Here is a 19,409-nt window from a genome sequence, read left to right on the forward strand (position 1 = left end):
TTGGTATTTGTTCCTTTTCATATCTGAATGTTTTAAAACAGAGCAGTAGAATAAAAGCCTTGAGGCGAGGCGAGGTGTGTGGAGTAGTGTGTGCTTAGAACAGATCATTTCAGTGGATTATGGTTCCATTATGCTCCCTGATTAAAGATACTGATGGACCCTTAAGGGCCCCACCCTAGTGACAAGAGGGGAACTGCCCCAGTGACAGTTTCATACATTTATTTCTGAGATTGTACAGTCTGGACTAACAAATTAAAGACCTCCCATCTGCAGTGTTTCTCAGAGGAGCCTGCTGCTAACACTATTACAGGAAGAACCTGGGTTTAACCTCATCTTCTCAAAATGGCAGTCCCCTGAGTGCACACACACACACACACACACACACACAGATCCCACCCCCTCACCAAAGGAGCACTAAATCATTGGCACTTTTAAAAAGGCTGCTCTCAGCACGCCAAGCCTTTGATGTGCGCTGTGATGTTGATGAGTCACCATCACATAACTAACCGAGCTCACCTTCACTTCCCTGAGAAACACTCAACACCATCACCTCTCTCCTTTCTTTTATCTCCCTCTCCCCTACTCTCTCTATCTCTCTCCTCCTTCTTGCTTTCTTTATCACTTCCTTTTTTCCCCTCTTTCCCTCTCTTGTGCTAAAAGAGAGCAGGTCAACAAAACTGCCACATTCAGGTTGCTGCTGTCTGGCCTCAGTCAAATGTGCCTTCCTTTTATATGATGCATGTGAATAAATGTTTGGCCAGGCTCATAAATTCCATTCCACGGGTTTGCGCTGCTGGTAAAACATCCGGGCGGACGTTTCGGCATTCAGATATTTCCCCTCTGAGCCTCCTGGCCATTTTAATTGGTTTCCTCACAAAGCCTGAACAGTCAGACTGACAAATCCTGAGAGACACCAGAGACTCTCTGCTCCCTCATACAAAAAGGATGAGAGGGAAAATGCTGGAAGTGTCCTCTGCGTTTCGCAGATAGGGGGCGCCATTTCACAGAGCATTCAAACCGGTCAGGCTCTTTCCAACCTGGTTATTACAGCCAAGGGAGAACAAGAGCGCTATATTCAGAAGCTTTGAGGGGAACTTTTTTTCTGCTCTGTTTTAAGGAGCGGCGTGCCAGAGCCTTATCATATCGCAGCTACAGATGCCGTATGGGCTCGTGTGAGAGATACGGCAGCGAGATAACATTTCGCTCTTTTGTCTCTGCAGACTTTCAATCAGGTCTCAGTGAATGCAAGCCTCCCAAGGATCTATGGGCCCATTCTGCGTGAGAGTAACGCAATACCCCTGTCTCCAGTGTTACGGCGATTTCCTCCCTCCTTCACAAAGCGAAGGGGACATTGTCGCCACTGTTGGTGGGTCCAGTCCTCTCGCTCTCTGTTTCTCTCTCTTCTTGTCTTTCATTCTCTATTTTTTTTCTCTCCCTCTGTTCTCCTGCCACATTGCTGGAGCCAACGGTGCGTTTCCCGCATCAGAAGCTGTGGAGCAGGTGAAATGACCCTGCTGATGGTCGTCATGGTTCACTAGCCCCTGCATGGGTGAAAAGGGAACACTCATTGACCGCGCAGGGTTAAACAGCGGTTGAACTCACGTTGGTCGTCTCCTGGTTGCTGTACTTGGCTCTGATTTGAGGGCTCTGGATGATGTCCAGGTTGGTGCCCGTCACTGTCACTGGTGTATTTCCACTGTAAGATAGGATGATAACATGTTGTCAAGAGAAGAAGATTTGTTGACTTTAAATTGTACCAAATTTTAAAAACACTCAAATATGTAATTCTTGGAAAGCTTTAGTTGAGCCTTACTACATAACATGGACATTACTGTGCCATAACCATGTCATAGCGGATTGTTATGCCAGATTTGGTTCAGTAATACAACAAAATCATGTTACCACTACCAGCAACTGTCATGACTGATGCCACATTTTTGCTGGCATTCATAAGCCTGCATGACACCTACACAAGCCTTTGATCTACTCACATAAGCCTACCCAGACATCTATAAAGGCTTATTCCAGCAAGCGTCATTTGTCATAGGGGTGGGTGGTATGGGAAAAATACTTCATCAACATCAGACTTGAAGACAATTTCCACAATATATGTATCATGATAATTTGTTTGATAAGCTGAAACAGTCTTTTATAGAACCTCTCATACATTTACATTTATGGCTTTTGGCTGACGCTCTTATCCAGAGCGACTTACAGTTTGATCATTTTACACAGGTAGGCCAAGGTGGTGTTAGGAGTCTTGCCCAAGGACTCTTATTGGTATAGTGTAGGGTGCTTGCCCTGGTGGGGGATTAAACCCCAGTCTACAGTGTAGAAGGCAGAGGTGTTACCCACTACACTAACCAACCACATATTTTTGTCACCCTTCAGTAAAGTGCTATTGTGTACTCTAGTCAGCCGTCATCACATCAAACACTATGACACATATCTTGACCATCTATGGCATTAGTAACATGACACTGTTTATTACTGTACATAAGCTCTTATGACAGCATTGGTGTTTATGGCCTGGTTTGAGTAAAGTGTTACCCAGTTTGTATGTTTATCATTGTCCCATGACAAATTGTGGAATGACATGTTCGACTTAAATTTGAACCTGTGAGACCAACTTCGAATTCCATGGTGACTGGTACATATTACACTGAGGCGTCCCTCCGTGTTGTCTGACCACAAGATCACAGCAGATATAGACTGATGGTCTGTGGCCAGCCGTAGCTTTTTCTTTGTCATTTGATCAAAGGATTAAATATGCAACCTATCAGATCCAATCCAGGCAATGGGTGTTATTTATATACATTAATAACTCAAGCAGTCTGGATTTAAATATTACAAACTATTCACTATTTTTAGATGTTTTGTCCCACATTTTTTGAATTCTGCGCACAGAGAAGTGACAGATGGTAAATAATGAACTGCAAGTATCTATTTACATGAATTTTGTCAAGCTGTCTGTCTGTCTCTACTTTTGAAATATGCTAAATTCTGAATAGTAATGTTATTATAGCTTTATTTTTATTACAGTGGTAACACTCTGTTCATCATTCTGGATATATTTAATACTTACTATTTTTTATTTACAGCTTCCTAAAGCCTGATTAGTTCATTAAAATTGTCTGCAGCCAGGCTGGTTCTATATTATTGAAACAAGGTAATTCAAAACTTCTTGGTGGCCACTTTCAGGCATAGTTTTCAATGGTAGGGGTGCACGATATGGAAAATATGAAACTATATCACAATAATTAGAGACATTTTCACGATACACAACATGCATCACGATAGACTGACCCTCAGACAAAATACACAAGCAGAGTCAAAATCTGCCGTCCAAAATTATGAATACTGTATTCAAAATTTCACATACTGTGCTGCACTAAACCCAAGTGAACGTGACTATCCTCTCTTTGTAAAGAAACAAGAAGTTGGTCAGTGCTCTTTAATTACTGATGTTATCCATATACATGCTCATAAAAGCATGTTGTGTATCATGATAAAAATGATCACGATAACGATAAAATATCATCATATTGCCCACCTTTGAACAGAATTCATCTCAAACCATGCCTGAATCTGACTTTGCTAATGTCTTTGAGGCTGCCATACCTGAAAATGCTCCACTCTGGCTCCAGTTTGGTTATAGTGGGGTCCTCCACGTACTCAAACCTGAGGTCCTTCTGGATGTGGGCTTTGTCCACGTATACAGACACAGTCACGTTGCCGTAGCCTTGCGTGGATGCGTGAGAACGGCACGTGATCCACAGACCTCCTCTCCTGAGTGATCAAACAAACACGTTATTCCATTCACATTGTCTGTGGAAAGCAGTATAATAACTAAGACGGGTACTATTGTCATTTGTAATGACTTCATTTAGTGTGCCTGTCACTGGCATTTCAAGAGGCTTGCGAGCTTTTGTTGGGGCTTCTTACTGAAGAGAAAAATGAATTCATAATGTGCTGCGAATTGTGACCTCCAAGTCAATTTTACCACAAAAAAAAAAAAAACAGGTTTTGAAGACCAACTATTAGTCTTGAATCACTGCCATGTTAGGCACTGTCAAGCAAAGCATGTGGAAAGAATTCCGAAAGACACAGAATCAGCGCAAACCACCAAATCCATCTCTCTTTTTTGGCACGTTCTACTACGCTGCCGTAGTAGAAATGAGGTGTGATTGTTATTGACGTTATTGATTAGAGATCAAGAGCTTGCCTCGGTCTTAATGTCAGAATTGATCAAAGCATCCTTGCTGTTTTATGACACTATTGCCCACCAACTACTCCTTCCCCCCCAAACATGATGCTATTGTATAGGCATCTTAGGGTTAGGGTTAGCAAAAGTGATATCTTGAAAATTAAAACATCTTCCATTTTATCAATATACATAATGTTTCTCACTATAAGGTTGCTGTATAAATAGTCTAAGAATTAAAATCATTTCTAGACGATTTTACTTGCTTTAAGTAGTTGCACGTACAGAAATGATCCTAACTGTACTGCTATACATTTTACAGCAATTTTACTGTGATTGTGCACACTTGCAAAAGACGGTTCCTCAAGGGCTCTTCATTAAAGAACTCTATGCAGAACCGTGAACATTCAAAGGACCAGCCGCATGCTTAAACAGTTCTCTGGATGGTGAAATTGTTCTTCAGATTGATGGAGAACGAGTTGGATATGGCTCTATTTAGACCATTTTGAATAGGGTTCTATATAACACCAAAAAGGGTTCTGCTATTCTTACGATGAATCATTTTCAAAAAGGTTCTATAGAACCAAATCCAACCAGTGAAGAACCATATCACCACGCAAATACAAGTGAAGAACCATATCACCACGCAGAGAGCCATTTAAGCATGTGTAGTTCTATATGGAACCACTGTCTTTACTACAGAACCCACTGAATCATCATTTTAAAGACTGTACTACTTTAAAACTGTTAATCCCATTAACTGTGGTCTCTTTTTAACAGTTTACTGTATCATTTACAGTAAGTTCCTGCAAATAACTACCAAGAATGTCCTGCAATCTTCACTACAGGGACTAAGGGGAACTAAGGACACAGTTTCAAATAAAAAAAAAAAAAACATTAACTCAAAATACATCAGATCTCATGAAGAGAGAATCTAATACATATGTTTGAATATATTAGAAATAATAGAAATATGAGATACTATTCATTACATAGAGAAATATGGCTTTCATGCTGCATATATTGGAGATTAGTGAGTTAATGTGTTGTGGCTGTTGTCTTCTGCTATAACTGCATTATCTGTAGAGTGTAGCTCCCACAGTTGTATGCAAATTTGTGAATATCCTTAGTTAAATTATAAGTTTTGCTGATTTTCTAAGTAAAAATTAGTCTACACCTTCTGAATATGGCATTTTCTGCCAGTTTTAGTGCACAATTTATGTCTATTTAAAATTTGTTTTAAATATTAGAAAAAATAAAACATAATATATAAGATTAGCTTTTGCACAGGCCACATTTTTTTATGTTGTTTATTTTTAAATGTTAAATTCAGCAAATAAATAAACAGTAACATGAAAATGTGCAGAAGTGTGTTCTCTGTAGGACGTCTTCACTTATTTACACTTAAAAAATCAACACAACACGTAGTTTGACCAGAGGCGATCAAACTGTTGCATCCAACAAGTGTAACTGTAAGTATACCAGTTGCACCAAAATCTGTGCATTCATAGTTTCTGTGATTTTAGTATTACAGAAGTACAGTAAAATTACTGTAAAATGTTAATACTGTATATTTACCATAGTTTACTGGTAACTAGACTTTCACTTAAACTTAGATGATTTTGTTTCAAGAAAGAATGCCAACAGAATAAGATAAACTAGATAAAATGACTTAAAACAAGCCAAAAAATAACTGAAATAATTTTATTTTATTCTTACAACAATCGCAAAATGAGAACTAATAGTTACATTGACTAGTTTTGAGACCAGAACTGGACACCTCTGATCGTAGCAGTTGGACGTTACCTGTGATAGGTGCACTTCTGGTCCTTGAACATGATGGACACGTTGCTTCCGGCATCCAGGTTGCTGCCCGTGATGTTGACGATGGTGCCCCCGGACACGGGTCCCCGGTTGGGCTTCAGGGACATCAATTTGGGTACCTGTGGAGGGTGGAGGTCAACTCAAACGATCTGACCCAGGCACTTACTGCATGCTGACAGAGATGAGGCCCAAAACCCAGAGGGCTTTCCATCCTCGTTCTCTCCATCACATAATAAACTCCTTCTTCCTTGTTTTTTATCTCACCTCAGATCTCATAATCCAATTACGATATCGTATAGGAGCAGTGAAGGCCATTAACGTATGCATAAAACTGATAACGGGGCACATTATATGAGGCTAATGGGGCCGATTACGCTGCGAATCAATAGACTTGTCCACGTTCCTCTGATTTAAGTGTTTTCTATTGGCTTGAGGAGAGAGGGAGACGTTTTATGGCCCGCCTTGCCGCGTGCGCTCCCACATTCGTAATTATGGGCCGATCTCTCTTTGCGATAATATTATGATGAGCGCATAAGGACGACCGTACGGCCAGAGTCTCAGCCCTTTATGAGGGTGGTGCACAGTAAATCCAGGCACATTAACCCAGTATTGGCAAAGGCTTTTAATTACATGCTCATTATTAAGATTTGCCCAGCAGTCTCTTGGTCTCATTTGACTGTGTGTGAATCACCATCTTAAAGGCTTAACTCACCACAAAATAGTAGTACTTTGATGTCTTGGCCATGAACTCTGGCTGACACTCTCCTACACACACTTGGACGTTTCCAGCGTACTGGCTCTTCTCCGCTTTACCCATCTCACACACGATCCTGGAAAATGAACACACGCACATACGATCATACGCAAACGCTCAAACATCCCCACTTAAATTTCAGGCTTCAGTGAAAGTGGAAATAAGTTCATAACACATCTTCTACATAGAACACACCTAACGTACCTCATTGTACGGTGAATTTTAGTGCACGATTCCTATTTATTTATAATATATTGGAAAAAAATAAAACATCAAATAGAAAAAGATGCCATAATGTTTGAGTATCACATTTTACATGTTAAACTCAGCAAATAGGGGCTCCTGAGTGGCGCAACCGTCTACACATTCTCCATCAATCTGAAGAGCGCTTTCACAATGCAAAGAACCCTTAAAGCATGCAGAACAAGGGTTTGAAGAACCATCTTTTTTCAGTGTGTATACATTTACATTGAAATTCTGAAATGTGCATCAAATATGTAGCAGAACAACATCAGTGACTGGACTTCAAAGGGTTAAATGCAGTGATTTCCTCTCAGAAGTGCTTCTTTTCAGCACTTTCTGCTACGTTTCCATCAATATGTACGGAGGAAGGCTGTGGAGTTAAAAGGTTAATGCAGCCTCTAATCCATCTCCTCATTCTGTGACAAACCAAAAACTTATCAGACAATACTGTAAGAGGCTTATCATAGCCTCGGACAAAACACGTGTGGCAGCTCCGCAGGAATGGAGAGAGGAGGTGAACGAAAGGAACTTTTTTTCTCTTTTTTTCTGAGGTCAGCGTAATAATAATGTAATAATAATTTCTGTTCCCTCAAACAGCCGGCATGGCTCCTCAAATCCTCACCAAATAACACGTAATTATCTCCTCTGTCCTGACCTGGGATTAAAAGTTGCTTTAATACTCCTCTCTGCCTCCACTCCTGATCCCTATCGCCCACTCAGAGCCCACAGAGGGATTAAGGCAACGCCTGGCTGGTTTGGACCGGGCTCAGTCTGCACTGGAGAACAGGTAGACACGGACAGTCTGGGCTAAATAACCCAAGGCTGAATAAAGTATTGTGGAGGAGAACTTCTGGAACTTTGAACTGTTTTGGCACCTTTGAGGAACGTGGCTGAGACTGCAATCGCCTGCCAAACCAATGTGCTGTGAGGAGAATAAACCCACAGTCTTAAAAAGATGGTTCTAGGGTTATTCAGTAAAGAGAATGGCTCTAATTAGAACCACAAGCTCTATATAGAACAATTTCATGCTTAAATAGCTCTCTGCATGGTGAAATTGTTCTTCAGACTGATGGAGAATGTGTTGTATACGGTTAAGTACAGCAGCCAAAAGGGTTCTTCTATTGTTATGATGTCAAACTTGCAACAGAAGAACCCTTTTAGGTGCTATACAGAACCACAAGTTCTAATATATAACAATTTCATTCTTAAATGGTTCTTCGCATGGAGACATCGTTCTTCTGATTGATATAACAGCTGGAAAACATGTTGTATAGGGTTAAATATAGCACCCAAAAGGGTTCTTTAGGTTGTATAGAACCACAAGTTCTATATATAACAATTTGATGCTTAAATGGTTCTTTGGATTATTCTTCAGATTGATGGAGAACATGTTGTATATGGTTATATATAGCCCCCAAAATGGTTCTTCTGTTGTCACAAGTATATGACATCATAACAACAGAAGAACCCTTTAGGGTGCTGCATAGAACCACGAACAAATTCATGCTTTAATGGTTCTCTGCATGGTGAAACGTTATTTCAGACTGATGGAGAAAGTGTTGTACATGGCTATAGCACCTAAATTGGTTTGTCTACTGTTACGATGTCGAGCTTGTAATAACAGAACCCTTTTGGGTGCTACATAGAACCATAAGTTCTACATAGAACAAATACAAGCTTGACATCATAACAATAGAGGAACTATTTTATAATTAATCCTTATTTTTTCCACATTTTAGATCAGAACAGTGATGACGCCAAAACTATGAAATAGCACATGGCAGATGTCATACATGCTGTTGTGAGTTGTCATGACAGCTTATGTCCAGGAATATAACAGTATTGTGTTATTATTGACCTCCTGCTGCCTGAACTGGCTGAACCATATCACCTCTCTTGTTATTAACACTGTGCAATATATCATAACCTACTGTAATGACACTCTCACTGTGTACTTCAGACTGTAAATACTGTTGATATTCATAATTATGTTTATACTTATTGTGTTAACAACAAATCTGTTTTATATGCTATGTAATGATGCAAATAGATATATGTTTATTCCTACTCTCTAACAGTTTACCTTATGTCTATTTATCCCACTATATACACTACATTGCCAAAGGTATTCGGTCGACTACCTTCACACGCATATGAACTTGAGTGACATCCCGTTCTTAATCCATCATTTAATATGATGTCAGCCCTGCCTTTGCAGCTATAACAGCTTCAACTCTTCTGGGAAGGCTTTTCAAAAGGGCTGGAGTGTGTTTACGGGAATTTTTGACCATTCTTCTAGAAACACATGTGTGTGGTCAGACACTGATGTTGGACGAGAAGGCTTGGCTCACAGTCTCCACTCTGATTCCACCAAACTTTAAACTTGGCACAAGTACCGTTCTCCTGGCAACCGCCAAACCTAGACTCATCCATCGGATTGGCAGATGGAGAATCGTGATTGGTTACTCCAGAGAACACGTCTCCACTGCTCTAGAGTTCAGTGGCGGCGCTTTACACCACTGCATTCAATGCTTTGCATGGCACTTGGTGATGTAAGGCTTGGATGCAGCTGCTCCGCCATGGAAACCCATTCCATGAAGCTCTCTACGCTGTTCTTGAGCTGATCTGAAGGCCACATGAAGTTTGGATGTCTGTAGTGATTGACTCTGCAGAAAGTCGGTGACCTCTGTGCTCTATGCCCCTCAGCATCCGCTGACCCCGCTCTGTCACATTACGTGGCCGACCACTTCATGGCTGAGTTGCTGTCGTTCCCAATTTCTTCCAATTTGTTATAATCCCACTAAGAGTTGACTGTGGAATATTTAGTAGTGAGGAAATTTCACGACTGGACTTGTTGCACAGGTGGCGCCCGATCTTCAATGAGCTCCTGAGAGCGACCCATTCTTTCACTAATGTCTGTAGAAGCAGTCTGCAGGCCTGGGGGCTCGGCTTTATACACCTGTGGCCACGGAAGTGATTGGAATACCTGAATTCAATGATTTGGATGGGTGAGTGAAAACTTTTGGAAATACAGTGTATGAGTTTATGTGCAATTATATGTCTTGTTACTATAACACTGCCATTTCTCTTTGGGATCAATCACCCAGTCAACCAATTAACCAATCAATCAATCTATCAATCACATTTAATTGTCAGGACAGATGTCATAACATTTAATGTGACAATGGCACACTTTAAAAATTACGGTTAACGGTAACATGACACTGAAGATGTCTGCCATTACATGTTTATGGCACATATTATGGTTATATCAATGTTTTGGGTTCTAGTACTGTTCTAGTAAACTGTTCTGCAAAATGTCTTTACGACTGTAAAAAAAAATCTGGGCTGTCCGGGGGTCCCCATGGAGCCATTACTTTAGGGGTCTAAGGAACCAAGATTGGTGCTCCTGTGGCTTTGCTCCAAAGAGCTCTTTTTGGTCCTTTTATTTTTAAGTGTGCACATTCATATTAATATACATAAGCTTGAATAAATATATGAACAAACTCACAAAAGCTAGAGTGCATGGGGGGATAACTGCTGTCTACCAAAAGGCTAAAACATCAGGTAACTTCTGATGAAGAGCATTTTCACTTGAAATGTCACATCATATTGATTAGAATGAACTCATGTTGATAGTGGACGCAGCTTGTTTGCCATCTTTCACTTTGTGTTTTTGTATTGTTAAAGCACCTGCTCTCTTACAAATACAGGTTCTGATGGTTCTTGGAAAAATGGTTCTTGGAAACATATGGGTGCATACAGTTCTAGCTAAATGTTTAACTGGTACAGGAGGTCCTTTATATCTCAAAAATGTTTGTCACATTTGAAAATGTATAAAATGATTCCAACCACTGTTTTTTTATGGCATCGCTCATCGCTTTTTGACTCCATTTGACATCTTTCTTTTTAAGAGTGTGCATTATATGCATTTTTTGTTGGGAGTGTGTTTTACTTTCTTATTTCCGTTTTAAAAACTCACTGTTCTGCAGGGATGTATCCCTCTGGGACGGGCGTACACTCCACCTCCGCCACCTTCACGTTGCCCTGGATCTCGTGGAACTCCAGGCCCAGGTTCTCCCCCCGGATCGTCACCAGCGTGCCCCCTTCCCGCGGTCCTCGCAGGGGGGTGATCTGCAGACAAGCCCCAAAACCCAGCATTACACGTCTACAAACCAGCATCATCAAAGCCCTGATCCAAACACAAAACAGCACGCAGGCTGCCCACCCCCCCTGTGATCACCACGGTTGGTACAAGCCAACAGGAATTGGAAGATGACTCAGTGGCCGCTCTCCTCCTGCACCTGCTGCAGTATGGCTGCATGTGTGTGTGTGTGTGTGTGTGTGTGTGTGTGTGAGTCTGAGTGTGTGATAGAACTTGTGAGATATTCGCTTTAGCGGGATAATTGGACCTCTCTCTGTCAGAGCTACAAAGCCTATGTGCTTCCAAAGAATAATGATGAGTTACAGGCCCAGCTGAGGCTTCACTATAGCAAAAACAACACAAAAATACAGCAGTGATCATTTATAAACACAGACTGGTGAAAGTGCAGACACCATCACACCAACATACACAATAACAGGCAGCTGAGGACCGAAACTGAAAGAATAATAATGTAATAATTCTGTTCAGTGTCCAGCACACAGCAATCAATATTCACATAATGAATTGGTGCAGTGAAAGCAGTGATGCATTGAATTTGCTTATATATCACACAAGCTCAATTTTGTTTTATTTTTAAATGCTTTGGCCAGTATTAGTGTTGACGCATTACTCTGGCTTTAAATCTTCTCCTCTGGATTTTCAGTATTCTGTACTGTACACAACATTCCCGGTTAAAACTGAATGGAAAATGACAAAGAATCCTCAACAGTTAAACATGAGTAACATGTTTATATGCTCATAGCCTTTGTTGCAGCTTCCGTTCTTCTCAGTAGACTCACTTTACATTTTCCACGCCTCTACAGCTCAGATTTGGAAGTTGGTTGCATTTTCTGCTTCAAATTAGACTCATCAGTCCATAAAGCCTTACTTCATGTCCAGTTTTGTGGATGTTTTCAGATCTGAAGCAGCTTGAATTTCTCCTCTTTGTTAAAGATGAGCTCTAGCTTTGGAAACTCTTGTTCTTTGAGTAGATTATCATATATCTAACAAAATTTAATCTAATAAAATTAATAACTCCATTTTGACTGGAAGTTAAATGCATGATGGGTGGTCTCTGACTTCTGCACATCTCAGCAGACACAATACTGTCTCTCTGGAGTATTAAATCGGAAATTATAGCTTAAAATTATAGCTGATGTTTCCTCCTAGGAAGCGTCTGCCACTATATGGACCAAAGCCTGAAGTTATCTCTCGCTGGTTCCCCAGGCCTGCATGTAAGGATCTGCAGCCACGTGATAACCTACCAGCTAGTGAGTCAAATTAGACAGCCACGCTCAACTCTGAGTGGTGTAAATGACAGCTAAAGCTTGCCAAAGCATTGCATGTGTATGAGCGAGGGAAGCTGAGATAAGAAGGGAAGAGAAATTACTATCAATAATACCATCTGCAGTCTCTGATTATGCAGCCATGCTGTTGTAACACGTGCAGAATGTGGCTTGGTGCTGTCATGTAGAAATAAGCATAGAAAAAGACTTCACAGATGTGCAAGTTAACCACTAATATTTTTCCATACCATGACTGACATTGGATTTCTAACTTTAGGCTGGTAACAGTCTAGACGCTCCTTTTCTGCCTTGGTCCGGAGAACACAATGTCCATTGTTTCCATAAGTAATTTGAAAGATTGACTCGTCAGACATCAATACATGTTGAGCTCCATTTCAGATGAGCTCGAGCCCAGAGAAGGAGGCAGTGTTTCTGGATACTGCTGACTGAATTTTCTGTTTCAAAACAGAAAATTGGCTCTGAATACTTGAACAATTAAAAAATAATTTGAAATAAAAATAAACAGTTTTATATAAAACAATAGACTACATTAGCTGCAAATACTGTTACACCTGTCCCCAATGTACAGTAGGTTTTTTAAAACTGCCCATCCGCTTGAACTAGTTTTGTTTTTGTGGCACAGTCCCATAGATCGGTGTTCGGGAGGGGGTGGTAGCACACATTACGTTGCTGGGAACTGTAGTGCTGCTCATGGTGAAATTGGCTAATATTAATAGAAAATTGAAATGATTTTGATGATTATGAGCATTCAGTTGTCGGCTTTGTCCTTGGACCTTGAACATAAATATTTCTCATGATTTTCTGAATCTTCTGCTGCTCCCTCAATCTTTTGATGATCCTTTCCTGGAGATTTCTCTTTATACTCAAGTTTCTCTTTATACTGCAGGAAGCAATTTCAAAATAAGAGTATGTTTGCAAAGAAATGAATTATTATTTGCATTGTACTTTCCTTTGAATTGGGTTCGTACTATTGAACAAATCCTGAGATGACAACTCATGACAGCATGACATCTGCCAAGTCATGTTTATGCCATGGATATGTCAGTGTTATGTAGTTCTATTGTAGTTACTGTTAGGACAAAGGAAAGAAGGTAGCCCTCTGAAAATGTAGCAGCAAAGAAAATACACTACTATGTTAAAGTAAGTGTTAAAGGAACTCAGTGTTAAAAGTTTGTTTAATTGCTGTTGAGGACACTGTGGGACATAGGGACACTCTGTGCGGGGCATCTCATGAATAAAAATGTTATGATCCATAACTAGCTCTCCTCCAAAGTCTTCAGCAGACACTTCAGATCTCACTGAGTTAAGAAAAATACTGAAGATGAAATACTGAATGTGTGGCCCCACGCTTGATTATTCCAGACAAGATTTTGTTCTAGAGAGGATTTTATAGTAGTCAGTTGAGGAATAATGGACCCACTCCGATACCCTAATGAAAACTCCACCGAGAGTAATCTCCAGCTTTACAATGCACACAATTAACGGCTATCGCAGCACATTACGCCGCTTTCCCACCCGATAAGAGTCAAGCTTGCATCTGCTGAATGAGAGAAAGAGCGAGCGAAAAAGGGAGAGAGAGAGAGAGAGAGAGAGTTGTCTCTTTTCATTAGAGGATGATTAGATTTGTGACTTTGACAAGCTAATTGATGGCTGGTGGAGGAAAACACTTAATCATCATCCACTTCTACTTCGACTAAAGATTCTCCGTCGGAGATGTCACTGTAATGAAGCACATTAGAATGCATAGCGGACCTCAGACGGTCCCAAAAAAGAAAGGAAAAGGCAAAAAGGAGCGGGAAGATGGGACGCCGGCCGTAATCAATCTAATCAAATCAAACACCAGTTGGAATTGGACACATATTACTTGAATCAGTCCCTTTTTCCCCTTCACCTTCTAAGCTGATGGGAGTGAACTGCTAGGATTCGGCAAGCGCCCTGTGGAAAAAGCAACGAAGAGGACTGAATTTGCCTAGTTTGCATTACTCATGACATTTTATCACAGGAACAAAATATATTGAGCTTATTTTTAAATAGAATCACAGCAGCTGCTTCTCACACTCTTAGCTCAGTAACAAGCTCCAACACTCTTTTGCCTCGGGGAAAAAAAAGAAGCATAACAGGAGTCAGACAAACTCAAATACAGAGCAAAAAAGTGTTGGCCGTCTCTGAAAGATGCTGTGGCAGACGACCTGACTAAGACTGTAATGACCACATCTTAGCTAGTGATACATTACCATGTAAATAATGGAAATTACCAATTTAATTGTAATTTTTGTTCAATGTATGCAACAATTAAGCAAGTTTAAAGTGGGTAAATAGGTCGATTCGTTATCCTGCTTCCTAGGTGTCAATAGCTCCCAACTGACAACAGGCACTGCTTAAGCTCATATAAACAAACATTACACACTCTAAAAGTGTTATTCTTCTTTCTTTCTTCTATTTAATATGTACTTTTGTAAACCCACCCAGTTCACACTCTGACTGACGTGACCATGTGTTTGCCAAAGACTGAAAAACATTACAATCTCCTTAAATAATCGCGACCTGCTCACAGTGAAACACGTAAAACCTCGTCTAGTGCAAGAAACAGCATAAGAACCAGTATAACGCTGATGTCGCAACAAAACCTCATGTCTGCAAAATGGTAACTTTACAGAAGAAGGAAAATCATACTTTACTTTTAAAATAAGTCAATGGAACCAGATATTAAGTCATTTAGGGCCGGTTCTTTTGGCCAATTCATCATGAAATTTAAAAACGACGTAAAGGACAGCACCCACTTTCAAATGAAGTCAAAAACTGAAAACGATGGCAAAAATGGAGAGATACTAGGTTTTGGTCCGAAAGCAGCGATAAGCAGAAAAACATCTTGCCACTTTATCAGTCAGAGGAACTTGTGCAGCATAGATTAATACTCACATATGAACATAAATACATATCACAATATTTGATAGATTAACCCTTGTGTGGTGTTGGTTTGTTTGGTACTCAGTGGTCTGGTGGACCCATCACATTATTGTAATATAAAATATTGTATATTTTGGTAATCAATACAGCCATAACAATTTAAGTAAAAATGCCAGATGTTTAAAATATCTACAACACAAACATAGCCATTATAGCTACAATCTAAAACTGTTAGTGAACCTTCATGCATGTTGACTGCAGTAAAATGCTAAATTGAAAATAAAGGTGTTTTCTTTGCTGACTAGTTTGCCTTATAGCTCCGTACATGTACCTTTCAACCATGAGCAGATTAAAAAAATTCAGCCTCAATCCAAAAACGTTTATCTCAGGCATCAGGCAGCTTATTCATAACCATTTCATGTAACAGTTTTCTGTGAAGGATCTTTAGAAGCTTTAAAGACACCTGCTTTGTCCATATTGGTACACTATGTGTCCAAAGGTTTGTAGACCCTCCTTCTAATATGTGAATTCAGTTACTTTAAGGTGCACCTATCACTGGTGCTAGTGGTCAAATGCACATTCACAGCTTGTATAATCTCCATAAAAAGGCATTCACCAATATTGGCATGTTCATGAGCCTAAGGTCACCATGCTCAATACCAAGTGGGGGCCAGACAGGTATAAAGCCCCCCAGTATTGGGCTGTGGAGCTGTAGAAAAGCATTCTCTGGAGTGATGGAGCTCCAGAGAACTTTGGGATGAGTTGGAGTGTCCAGAACTGACCACGCAACATCAGTACCTGACCTTACTAATGCTCTTGCAGCTCAGTGCAATCAAATCCTCACAGCAATGTTCCAACATCTAGTGTAAAGTCATCCCAGAGGAGTAGAAGCTGTTACTGCAGCAAAGGGGGCTATTAATATTGTTTATTTTATAAGACGTCTACAAACTTTTGGACATGAAACCTATTTTGCCATTATAAAAGTATTATCTGCTTGTTCGTTGACCATCCCAGTTCCTGTCACAGGTGCAGACCCTCACCTTGGTGATCCTGGGGTGTGTGCACTTGCTGTTGATGCCGTTGTGTTCCAGCCACATGCTCTGCGGGTGGGGACAGTGCTGCTTCAGCATGCATCTCTTCTCCGCTTTGCACCACACACAGCCAAACAGGGGGTCCGCTTTCAGACACAGGCCGCAGCTCTCCCGCCTGGCGTCGCACTTATACAGATGCACTGAAGGTACAGAGAACAGCATCGATATAAGTACTGTAGGGATTAAAGGGCACATATCAAAATCAATGTTGGCTCAATTTTTTTGGAGTAAAACAGTTTAATGTAGCATATTATTCACTCACCAGGTCATATGGTCAACATATAGAGACTACAGCTGTTTTGAATTCACTGCTTTTGTGATGTCATGAAAAAACAACATGTGAATTTCCACCTATTCAACCTACAGCAGTTTAGCCCCGCCCACTCCCACCAAACCTGTCACGGCTAATCAGTTTGGGAAATGGAGAATATTGAGTAATTTACATTTTTGGGGATCCTTTATAGTTCCCATATCTTGAAAAAAAGCTTTCCTCACTGTTTTGCAATAAAACAGTTTAATGTAATATTTTAACACTGTTAAAGTTTCCAAACAGGTCGAATATGAAACTTAGCCCGCTTTGAACTCACTGTTTTTGTGATATGACAACCCATTTACACATATCTGCCTATTCAGCCTACAGCGGGTTAGCCCCGCCCATTCACACTGAAGTTACAAGGAGTGTTTCACAAAGCAGGGAGGTAACTCAGAGCTCATTTACATATATGAATCCTAAAGGACAGTAACAAAAACAGCCTGTTTAATTCTAAGGGATAAACACAGGTAAGAAAATTGTCATAAGACATAAAGCCACACAAATGTCATAAGTGGGAAGAAATGAAGGAAAAATGTGGAGTATGATATGAGACGTTTAAAGTCGCAACTAAGAGATTTTGTTTTTACTCTGAAGGAAATGTCAAGGTGATAGTTCAGTGACATTTAGTGGCATATCATCTTCAGCATCTTCAAAGCATTTGCAATGGAGCATCCACATGAAGTTCTTTCCCCAAAAAAGCTTTTTTTCTGTGGAAGTGCTTTTGTTGCTGTCCTTGGATCTCAACCCAGAAGATAATCCTAATCCTAAACCAAACATGGTTATAATCCTAACACTGCTGCTAACACTACTGAGAATCAACAGTTTCACCAAATAGCTTGTTTTTTATTTTTTTCTCCCAATGTTCTCCCCTTTCACTCAGTAGTCAGGGCTCTCCCAATCACACAAGAGCACCAGAGGTTGGACAGGAAAGCTAACACAGGCCTCCTCAGTGTCCTGTGAGGCGCCACCACATCTTTTCGAATTGCCGCTAACACAATGTCACTGGACAGCTGAGCACGCTGGTAGAAAAGCGGCAAACGCCAGTCGTGTTACGTCAGCTGGTTAGCACTGAGTGAGGGAGGCGGGGGGGCCGGGGGCCATCCTACCCACCTAGAGAGAGTGAGCTGTCCAGTACTCCTAGCCATGGATGGCTGTAGCATCACCAGGGATCTCAAGATCTCCAGATAACAGGACCAACGCTTAAACAGTCGCACCACTCACTAGTTAACAAATAGCATGCTAACAACCGTAGCACCTGCAGATTATCAGTCATGTTCAGTCTTTTACAAAGAGAGCAACATAAATGCCCCACTAGACTAATCCCATGCCTTTGATTCCTTCTCCGCTCCATCCCTCTTTTCCCTCAGTCCTTTTCTCCAGATGACTCCCTGCTCTGAAGACCACCACTTCCCTGCCTCTGCTCATCCCCTGGTACAAAGTTTCGTCGCCATGGAAACGAGACAAGCATTCTTAATTGCCGGGAGATGCTCCTGTGATCTGTCCATCAAATTAGGCCCCCAGATCCGCAGCGGCTCGGCGCGCTGTTAGCAGTGTGAAGCATGCAGCCAGGAGGAGAAATCTTCCACCCTCCACTCCTCCTCTGCCTAAATTAGCCTGCCCTTCATGGAGGCACACACACACATACACACACCACGGGCACATTAAAACCTTTTTCACCATGCACAGGTGCTTTTAATTGTCTTGTGATGTGCCGTTTGTCTTCTTCTGTCTGCTACAGTGCTCCCATGAAGGAGCGCTGAAATGCTGCACTGACTCATTAAAGGCACAGCAAGACCAAAAAATGCTCATGTGCCTAACAAGACTGGTTGTTTAGCTAATATTGCAGAGATCTCACAGTAAAGTCAGGCTGCTTTGGGAAACTCAGAACAGCTAGAATCAAGTCTAGAGAGTTATATAAAGTCTAGAGCTGCCATAAGGCTAGCACACATGCCATCAAATACAGTCTCAGATTTTGCCGTCTTGGGTTATAAAAGATGTCAGAATTTGCTACGGTTGGCTCGTCGCTAAAGAAGTCAGTGGAAGAGAATTTGACTGGTTCTGGTCAGCCTGGAAGGAGAATACTATCAGATATGATCAGCAGCATAGGCTACGTTTCCCTCCAGTATTGCCTTCTTCCTAGCAGGTGGGCTATTAGCAGAGAAGCTCTGTGCTGTTAGCAGGTATGGCTGCCTGTGGAACTGTCTTGCTTGTCTTTACTGCAGTGCTGTTCTCCTACAGCTCGCGATGGGGTCACGCGAGACATGGCTTCAAACAACGGGGCTATTATTATGGAAAAACTCTCAGTCTGAAAAACAGAACAAAGCACTGCATTCAGTAAATGTGGAGCTTAAAGAAAAGAGGCAAAACAACATGCAATGGCTGGCTAGCATGTAGTTTGGAAAGCAAGAACAGTAGCAAAGTCTGTTCACAGCAGTCAGGCAGTTTTTCCAGATATACAGTCCTGTACGAAAGTCTTAGGCAGCCAAGACACATTTTCAAAATCTCTATTTGTGTAGTTTGTGTTTATTTGCTGAGAAAAGTGTTCATATCTATCTATCTATCTATCTATCTATCTATCTATCTATCTATCTATCTATCTATCTATCTATCATCTATCTATCT

General features: G+C 40.9%; 1 protein-coding gene across 1 annotated transcript in view; it reads right to left on the minus strand.

Annotated features, from left to right (window-relative positions):
• Window positions 1-19,409, minus strand: part of plxna4 (plexin A4) — a 432,713-nt gene that overhangs the window by 66,991 nt on the left and 346,313 nt on the right. Inside the window, exons 12-17 of the mRNA XM_037538616.1 lie at window positions 16,424-16,614; window positions 11,008-11,159; window positions 6,741-6,858; window positions 6,011-6,147; window positions 3,622-3,789; window positions 1,603-1,696 (exon numbers count right to left, since the gene is read on the minus strand). Coding sequence (XP_037394513.1) covers window positions 1,603-1,696; window positions 3,622-3,789; window positions 6,011-6,147; window positions 6,741-6,858; window positions 11,008-11,159; window positions 16,424-16,614 — 860 coding nt within the window. The remainder of the gene's footprint in view (window positions 1-1,602; window positions 1,697-3,621; window positions 3,790-6,010; window positions 6,148-6,740; window positions 6,859-11,007; window positions 11,160-16,423; window positions 16,615-19,409) is intronic.

The sequence above is a fragment of the Pygocentrus nattereri genome, chromosome 1 (assembly GCF_015220715.1).
Source record: "Pygocentrus nattereri isolate fPygNat1 chromosome 1, fPygNat1.pri, whole genome shotgun sequence".
NCBI lineage: Eukaryota > Metazoa > Chordata > Actinopteri > Characiformes > Serrasalmidae > Pygocentrus > Pygocentrus nattereri.